The sequence below is a fragment of the Dendropsophus ebraccatus genome, chromosome 3 (genome assembly GCF_027789765.1).
Source record: "Dendropsophus ebraccatus isolate aDenEbr1 chromosome 3, aDenEbr1.pat, whole genome shotgun sequence".
Lineage (NCBI taxonomy): Eukaryota > Metazoa > Chordata > Amphibia > Anura > Hylidae > Dendropsophus > Dendropsophus ebraccatus.
The window spans coordinates 96,747,037-96,756,414 of record NC_091456.1 but is presented as its reverse complement, the minus strand read 5'-3'; the positions used below and the strand labels follow the sequence as shown (position 1 = coordinate 96,756,414).

The window sequence follows — 9,378 nt, the reverse complement described above, 5'->3', positions numbered from 1 at the left end:
GATTCTGATTCAGATATTAGATTATTCAGTGCTTCAATTTACTTTTAAAGGGAACCAATCACCCAGAAAATCAATGTAAAGACAAGGATATGTGCTGATAGATCACCCAGCACACTTCCCAAATATGCCCCTGTAACCTCTGTGCCCCCCTCAATTAGACAGTAATCTTACTTTGTTCAGGTCACGCGCTGTATGTAAATTTTTGCTAAGTAGTCCTGGTGGGCGTATGTAGTCCTGGTGGGCGTATGTAGTCACGGTGGGCGTATCTAGTCACGGTCCGGGGGCGTATCTAGTCACGGTCCGGGGGCGTATCTAGTCACGGTCCGGGGCTGTAATCACGCCCAGAGGGGCGTGATTCCGAGGCTTGCGGTCCAGTGACGTCATCCGGCGGCTTGCGTTCCGCGTCGCGGCCGCGCTGACGTGTTCGGGAACCCGCGCATGCGCAGTACGGCGGGAGACGACGCTGACGTACTGCGCATGCGCGGGTTCCCGAACACGTCAGCGCGGAACGCAAGCCGCCGGATGACGTCACTGGACCGCAAGCCTCCGAATCACGTCCCTCTGGGCGTGATTACAGCCCCGGACCGTGACTACATAAGCCCCCGGACCGTGACTAGATACGCCCCCGGACCGTGACTACATACGCCCACCAGGACTACATACGCCCACCAGGACTACTTAGCAAAAATTTACATACAGCGCGTGACCTGAACAAAGTAAGATTACTGTCTAATTGAGGGGGGCACAGAGGTTACAGGGGTATATTTGGGAAGTGTGCTGGGTGATCTATCAGCACATATCCTTGTCTTTACATTGATTTTCTGGGTGATTGGTTCCCTTTAAAGCTTACTAGATCGCATTTTTAAGGTTCTACTTTTCCCCCCTTCTTAGACTACACTGACATATGAAAGCAGCCTACACTCGGTTTATGTTAGCATACCAGCATGCCAACAAAAACTGTGGTGTATCAGTGTCATGTTTGAGTTGAACATAGTCTATATGACTGTGACTGCATATGATTCATTTTCAAGTGTATACTGGAAGGTTAAACCTTACAATTAGGGAATCGCTCATCTAAACGAAGCAAAGTGCTTCATTTGATCAATGCTCCGCTCATAAAGCCGCCTGCTTTTCAGTATTGCTCTGCTCCCTGCCACTCCTCCCAGGATGCCAGGAAAAGCTGGATTCAATCCAGTTTACCGGGATCGGATCCAACTTTTCGCCGACACCTAGGGTGGAGCGTCAGGGAGCAGAGCTGCATTAAAAGGCAGGCGACTTGACGAGCAGAGCATTGATCAAACAGAAAGCAAATCTCTTCTTACAATCTTGCACACAGGCAACCCTCTAACAATAGCACTGTGCATAGCAACAAGCAGAAGCAATATATTTAGTATGGCCAAACCTCATGTGTACACAAGACTGAAACCATACTATGACAAACATAAGGTGTACAAAGGTTTACAAATTGCACATCAAGAAATCAATACAGACGATTTCTTTTTCTGACAGTTTTCCTTTAATACAAGTGTATACTGTATTAACCACACATGTACAATGTTAATTTTACAGCACTTGATTTATTTTAACCATTATATAGGATCAGTATAGACAATTTTTTTATAGATTTGTAGTATTAATGAATACTATTATAATCAATCCCTGCCAAACACCCTTATTTTCATAAGTACTGAGACTGAAATACTGTGTTTGGGTAGTGCCAGACAATGGCAAAGGTTTGCGGGTAATAGGACAATACAAGTTCATATTCTAGATCATTCCAAGTGCTTTATCATCAAGAAGTAATTAATGCTTTTCATTTCAGGTGCATTATTTATTATTTCATTATTAAAGACATTTACGAGAGCAGTATTAAAATGCTTTTATGTGCTACCACCATGTGGAGCTGAAATCCAATGTAAAGAAAAGAATTAGAAATCAACTGGACCAACCACTTACAAATTCAGCACTTTCATTTCTGCCATATTAACAAAATGTCACATCTCAGCACCATTATTTACTTTGGATTGATAGTTGATAGAGAAATGGTTAGTCCCAGAACTTCATACCACGATGGCTCATAAGTTAAATAATCAGTAACTGTAGCCAGTCTTGACAGTAAGGTTACAGGTTCTCAGGTCCTCTTAATCCCACATTTGTTATTAGTGGGGCAGTATGTGAGGGTCAAATAAGGTGTCCAAAGCACAAACTGAAGAATAATGGCACTGGTTTCAAATGTCTTCTAGAGTCAGACAACCCTTCAGAACAACAGCAAGAAACGAGCCCTGTAAAAGTCTTTCAGCAGCAAGTGCAGACAGGGGGCATATGTTCCTATGTCAGGGAGAGGATGCTCTGCGTGTGTACTGTACTCTGTATCTGGTGACTGTCATGCCATGAACCTCAGACACTTCACAGACAGTCTTACAAGGGACCATCTCTTCATCTTCCTCTCCAGTCAACCAGTCTTGCACCAGTTCAGCTGCTCTGGGGCTCACATTCTCCTGTAACCAGCTGTTGTGCCACGCAGCAAACTTCTCATGGTGCCTCTGGAAGACCATCGGCTGGAACTATAAAGAAACCAAAATTCTCAGTTAGTAATTCATACTCCCAACATTGCTAGAGGTTACAGAAAACCTATTTCTCTCAACACACTTTTGGTAGCTATGAGTGTACATCTAACACATGTGACTAAGAACCAATAAACACTAATAAAGTGTTGTAGTTTTATACTGGACCTTTCCCTCTGAAAAGTTAAAGCGTAACTATAAAATATTTTGACCTTTCAGTTTTAGTTAGCTTAGGGCATGATAACAATTTTTGCAATATACATTAATAACCTAAAATGAACAGTTTTTTAAATACATAAGGCTGATTATGCCCCTACAGCTCTGTCTGGCTCTGACTTATTTCTGCATTCCTGCTGGACACGCCCCCTCCCTGCAGATCCGTACTTAGGGTGGTATTACACGGGCCGAGCAGGGCCCGATAATACCTGTAAACGAGCAGCGATTTGCTAGATCGTTGCTCGTTTACTGGACCTATTACACGGCCCGATAATCGTTTGACAAGAGCTGCAAGGACATCGTTACCGATGTCCTTGCAGCCCTTGCTAAACTGGCATACATTACCCATCCACGTTCCAGGGCTGCTCCTGCGTCAGCTTCTCCCGGGGGTCCCGCGCGCTCTCTAGCGTCACAGCAGCCTGTCAGCTGGTAGGCCGCTCCGCCAATCACAGGCCGGGACCGCCGCGGCCTGTGATTGGCTGAGCGGCCTATCAGCTGACAGGCCTCTGTGACGCTAGAGCGCGCGCAGGACGCAGGGAGAAGCGGACGGCAGGAGCAGCCCTGGAACGTGGATGGGTAATGTATATCGTTAGTCGCCAGCCACGCACCGCTATTACATGCAGCGGTGCGCGGTCGGCGCCCGACGAAAATAGGTTCTAACCTATATCAACGATCAGCCGATGATCGTTGTCATCGGCTGATCGTTGCATTTATTACACGGAGCGATAATCGGCCGAATCGGGCCAATTCGGCCGATTATCGTTCCGTGTAATACCACCCTTAGTGTACGGACTCTGACAGGAAGATCAGATAACAGCCCTGACAGAGAGAAACATAAACAAACCCTCCTCCCCCCTCCTAGCAGCACGTTCTCCCCCCTCCCCTCACAGAGGTGACTAAGCAGAGCTGAGGGTGTTGTGTGTGAGGAGCAGCGCAGGGGAAGAGATGGATGGAGAGACAAGTACTCAGTGCTTCAACAAGGAGGGACATCCCAGCCATGACTCCAATGTGCTGCATGAGGGAGAGTGGGTGAGTCACTGAGGGGAGGACTACAAGTCCCAGCACAACACAGCTGTAGTCCTTCCATAGTACATATAACACTCACTATCAGATGTCTGCAGCAGGTGCCCCCATCTCCATGGCTGACATTATCCTACAGTGTAATGAGAGCAGATGACCATCTAATCCCACTGTGTGTGATACCAGCGGCTGGTGCTCTGTATCTAATCTTACATTGTGATACTGTATGCTTGGGCTCTATCTGATCCTGCTATGTGTGATACATCTGCTAAGGTGCTGCTCAGTGGATAGAGGGACACAGCTAGGGAGATGAGGCATAGGCCACGCCCACTTTCTCTCAGCCAGAAGAAAAATTCATTTATTCTTCTGAGCCAAACAACTGGGGATATCTCAGCGAGCGTACATGCTATCAGTGCAGTTTAGGGCTCTTTTTAAAGGGTAACACAAGGGTTTTTTATTTGAGGAATTTCATTTTTACTGAAATTATAGTTATGCTTTAATTCTGCACTCTAAAAGGGGTACTCTGGCGAAAATATTTTTCATTCAAATCATCTGGCTTCAGAAAGTTATATAGGTTTGTAATTTACGTCTATTTAAAAATCTCATGTCTTCCAGTACTTATCAGATGCTGTATGTCCTGCAGGAAGTGGTGTATTCTTTTCAGTCTTACACAGTGCTCTCTGTTGCCTCCTCTGTTTGTGTCGGCAACTGTCCAAAGCAGGAGAGGTTTTCTATGGGGACCTGCTACTACTCTGGACAGTTCCTGACATGGACAGAGGTGGCAGCAGAGAGCTCTGTGTCAGAGTGAAAAGAAAACACCACTTTCTGCAGGACATACAGTAAGTGCTGGAAAACTTGAGATTTTAAAATAGAAGTAAATAACAAATCTATATAACTTTCTGAAACCAGTTGATTTGAAAGAAAAAGATTTTCGCCAGAGTACCCCTTTTTAAGCTGTAAACACACACAGCAGTTTTTGTGTCAAAACCAGAAATGGATCCAACAGAAGAGAGCAGTACAAGTCCTCTCTTTATATTTTCCATTTCATTTGAATCCACTTTTGGTTTTGGCAATTTTCCAAAATACTGCTGTGTGTTTCCAGCCTAAGGATATGTTCACATTTTGTAAGAGACCAGCCGTTCCGTGACCTGGCTGGTCTCAGAAAAGATCATCCCGGCCCGTACTGCAGTACCGGCCGGATGATCTTTAGCGCCGCTGAGTTCTGATGCGGGCGCATCCATACACGTCCACATCAGAACTCCACACTGCACACAATGGAGCGCGCGGCCGGAGCTGCTTGGTACACTGTGTCCACTGACAGGGTTTTCTGCGGCCAGTATGCAACGAATTGCGGCTGCAGAAAACTGACATGTCAGTTTCTCGTGGCGCCGTTAGGGATCCTATGTGTATACACTCTATGTATACACTCTGGCCGGGATTCCTCAGAAGGCACCACTACATAGTGCCGTAGAAATCACAACGGCCGTGATTACTATGGAACTTACGTAGTGTGAACATAGCCTAAGAATGCAGTTATTTTGAGCCTTGAGGACATAGAAATATTTTCCCTCATACCTGCCTTCCAAGAGTCTTAAACTTTCCTATATTTTTCTGCCGTTGCTCTAGGAGCTTAATTTACACGTTGTAATTTTCTTCAAGGGGAACTATCAGCAGGTTGGACGAATCGAACCTGCTGGTAGCCACCTACTGCGCAGGAGGCATCAAGGAGGAAAATAGGTCTCTTGCCTTCATCCTTGGCGACATTCCCATGCACTTAGTCATTTATTCTTCGGTTCAGTAAGAACATTAGGAGCACTGCAACACCCCCATAGCACCAATCCAGCACATTCCCTTAATAATCATTACAACGGGCGATTGGCTGGGGGTGGATTGGCACAATGGGGGACATACCTTCATCCTCAGTGCCTCCTGCCCAATAGTGAGCTATCAGCAGGTTAGAGTCGTCTAATCTGCTGAAACTTCCTCTTTAAAATCCTCACAAAAAAAAACAAAAACAAAAAAAACAATTTGGCTTTACTTTAGTTCTTTTGTTGTCCACTTAGTGGTATAATTGACATGTAAAAGGGCATTTCCAGGGAAATAAAAAGTATGCAATGTCTCTGCACAAAAACAATAAAGATGGCAGGATGCAAAGGACATAAGAAGGAAGACCCCTTCAAACTCTTCATCACCTTTTTACACTGGTTATTATAGAGGACCTGTCACCCCCTGTGCCGGGGTGACAGGCTCCCGACCCCCGCTAGAGGATCTTATACGTACCTGATAGCGCCGGGTCCCGCTTCTTGACACGGTCGGGTGACGGAGATTTCAGCGCCCGAAGCTCCGTCATTCTTTATGAGCGTTGGACTCATCTCAGGAGCGCTCGCGCCAGGCTTCGGGGGCTGAAATCTCAGTCACCCGACCGTCTAAACAGTGGTCTTTATTTTTGCGCCATGCTCTCTAGTTTTCATTGGTACCATGTTCATGTAGATAGGACATTTAAATTGCTTTTTATTATTTCTTTCCTAAACTAAACAATTATGGCCCTTTTTTCATTCACGCCATTCACCATACAGGAATACAGTTGTTACATTTTAATAGATTGGACAATTACGCACAATACGATATATAATATGTATTTATTTATTTTTAGGTATAAAATGGGAAAGTTGTGGCAAGTTTTGAAAACTTAAAAAACATTTTAAGTCCCCATAGGGGACTATTACTTTCATTTATTACATTACATACACTGATCAATGCTATTCCATAGCATAGTATTAATTAGTGTTATCTATAAGCATTGCATAGAACATGCCTGTGGCAGACTCTATGCAATGATCGCTGAGCTGACTGCACAGAGACAGGTAAGAGACCTCTGGCAGTCAGCTAAAACAATTGGAAGCGCCAGTCAAATTGCAGGGGTCCTGATCGAAAAGTGACATTTAAATGCCGAGACTGTGCCATTGCAAGGGTTAAAGGACAAGTGCCATGAAAAACTTTTTCCCAGTAATTGAAGTACATTACAAAGTTATATAACTCTATAATATGCTTCAATCACCTATCTGCCTCCCTTCCCTGTCTTTTCCCCCCTTCACCCCCCAGCAGGAAGTGTCCTGACTCACACAGACCTGATTACTGTCGTCACCGTCACCAAGCTCTTCTCTCAGCTCCTTCTCCTGTTACACTAGCCTCCCCCCTCCCCTGCCTTGTCAGGTGACAGGCTTGCTCAGCTCCCATTGGCTGAACAACTGCAAGCCATCACTTGTCACATCTCACTTGCTTATCTTCCTTCAGACTGACTCGGGCACATAGGCAGCTCCCCCTCCCCTCATACCCTCTCTCCTGCTGCCGTGGACTCAGTGAAGGAGTCATGTCACTAGAGAAGATAAGCTGAGCAAGCAGAGTCACCTGACAAGGAGGGGAGGGGGAGGCTGGTGTAACAGGACCTAGAGCAGCCCTCCTGCTGATGACTCATCCTCACAAGAAGGAGCTGCCTGGTGACGGTGACGACAGTAATGAGGTCTGTGTGAGTCAGGACACTTCCTGCTGGGGGGTGGAGGGGGAAAAGACAGGGAAGGGAGGCAGATAGGTGATTGAAGCATATTACAGAGTTATATAACTTTTTAATGTGCTTCAGTTACTGGGAAAAAGTTTTTCATGGCACTTGTCCTTTAATGGTGGGCAATCCTCACTCCCTATGAAGTGAGCTAAGCTCCTGAGCTCGCTTCATAGAGCCTCAGGACCTATTGGCATACATGGGTCCTTAAGTGACAGTCTCCAATGAGGTAATAGTACGTCATGGATTATTAAGGGGTTAAAGTGTCACTGTTCTAACTTTTAAAATCTAAATCAAAAGGGGATGTGATACCTTTTGGGTTTTTTTCCCCTGGCTTTTTAGTGCTCCTTTTCCCTTTCTGTGATGTCTGTGTAAAGGCTATAGGTAGCTACAGATATGCATGAAACACCTCCATTACTTTATGTGCATTATTGTGTGTAGCCAGTAGATGGAGCCAGAGTACTATGTAATCTAATACTCTTCTATGTTATCACACCGCATACTGGTGTGTAACTATTGTGGCCTGGCTTTTTAACCAGTACCCTGTGTAATCCCCTGGTTGTTGTTTCTTTGTCTCTATAGTAACCAGTGATGTATGTGATTTTATCTCAATTTTATTACAATTGTGCAATAAAGATAATTTTTTTCTCTACTAGATTGTTGTGTTGATCAATTTGTAGGATATATATCAGACTAATCAGTAAAGAAAAAATTTTTAGTGACACATTACATTTTAAATAATGTAATAAATGTTATCGTTCAAATCATTATAGCAATGTTAAAGGAGTTATACAGGATTAGAAGAACACAGCACCACACCTTTTAATTCTCTAACATTTTAACCCCTTCCTGTCAGTAATACATATATATACCTTGTGCAGTAGGAATTTATATATACGTTCCTGACTTTAGGGGCTTACTGATGTGTGCAGGACCGCTGCAGTGAGAGCGATCCCGCACACATCAGTGTCTGGGGCCAGAGGTAATGAGAAGCAGCTGCGATCCTGCAGCTGCGTCTCATTAACCCCGTAAAGGCCGCAATCTATGGCCATTGCGGCATTTAAGGTACTCAGTGACAGAACAAGCTTCTGCCACTGAGTGACCGGGACCCCGGCAGCCAAGCCTCTTACCTCCATCCTGTTGGTTCGGCGATCTGTGCCTAGAGTCTGCTCTCAGGCAGGATCTATGCATAAATTGCTGATAAAAGGCCCCCCAGAGACAGTCCCTACTAAAATGGAGCCACTAAGATAGATCAGCTAATCACAGGAATCTGCTCCAAGCAAACAGCTAACTTTGCTAGGGAAACCGGTGACTAGTCTGGTATTTAAAACATAGCATTTAAGCATTTCAAGCTCGTGTGTGATAACGTGTTGAATGCTGAAAAGTGATCGCTACAGAACAGGAACTGTCTCTTCTGCTTTTAAATATAAAAAAAAGACATGGAAAATTTTACACAGCTAAGACTTATATGTAACATAAAAAAAGCAAGCACTCCTATGCCTCTGTTCGCACTGCATGTGGATGAATTATAGACAAAAAACAAAAACAAAAAGTGCAACAGCAAGCGCTTACTGTACATACTTCCCCCGGCATACACACGATAAAAACCTGCTCTATAGATATACACAGCATGTACAGTAAGCAATTTGTTTTTTGCCTATATGTAACAAAAGGACTTTATTTAAAGGGCTTGGCCACTTTTTAATAAAATTGTTCAGTGTACAGTTTTAGTAAGTGTACTCACTGAACTTACTGACAGCAGCTCCCTGTGTACCTCACAAAGCTGGAATCAGACTGTGGTGCCCTGCTCTTCAGTGAGTTTGACTATAAGATGGCCGACATGTAACTATGCCCCTCTTTCTGTTCACTCTATAGGCATATAAAGGCTTAGTGGTGGAAACTGGGGGTGGGTCATGGTCAAACGCCCAGCCATCTTATGGACAGGATTGTTGTTAAGCATACAGAACAGGATAAGGGCACACAGGGAGCTGCTGTCAGTAATTGAAGGAAGTACACTAACCA

General features: G+C 44.6%; 1 protein-coding gene across 2 annotated transcripts in view; it reads right to left on the bottom strand.

Annotated features, from left to right (window-relative positions):
• Positions 1-1,493: 1,493 nt before the first annotated feature.
• SIN3B (SIN3 transcription regulator family member B) overlaps positions 1,494-9,378 on the bottom strand; it is a 65,340-nt gene continuing 57,455 nt past the window's right edge. For both annotated transcript variants that reach the window (XM_069962279.1, XM_069962280.1), the window contains one exon: positions 1,494-2,564. In XM_069962279.1, coding sequence (XP_069818380.1) covers positions 2,334-2,564 — 231 coding nt within the window. In that variant the 3' untranslated portion in view covers positions 1,494-2,333. The remainder of the gene's footprint in view (positions 2,565-9,378) is intronic.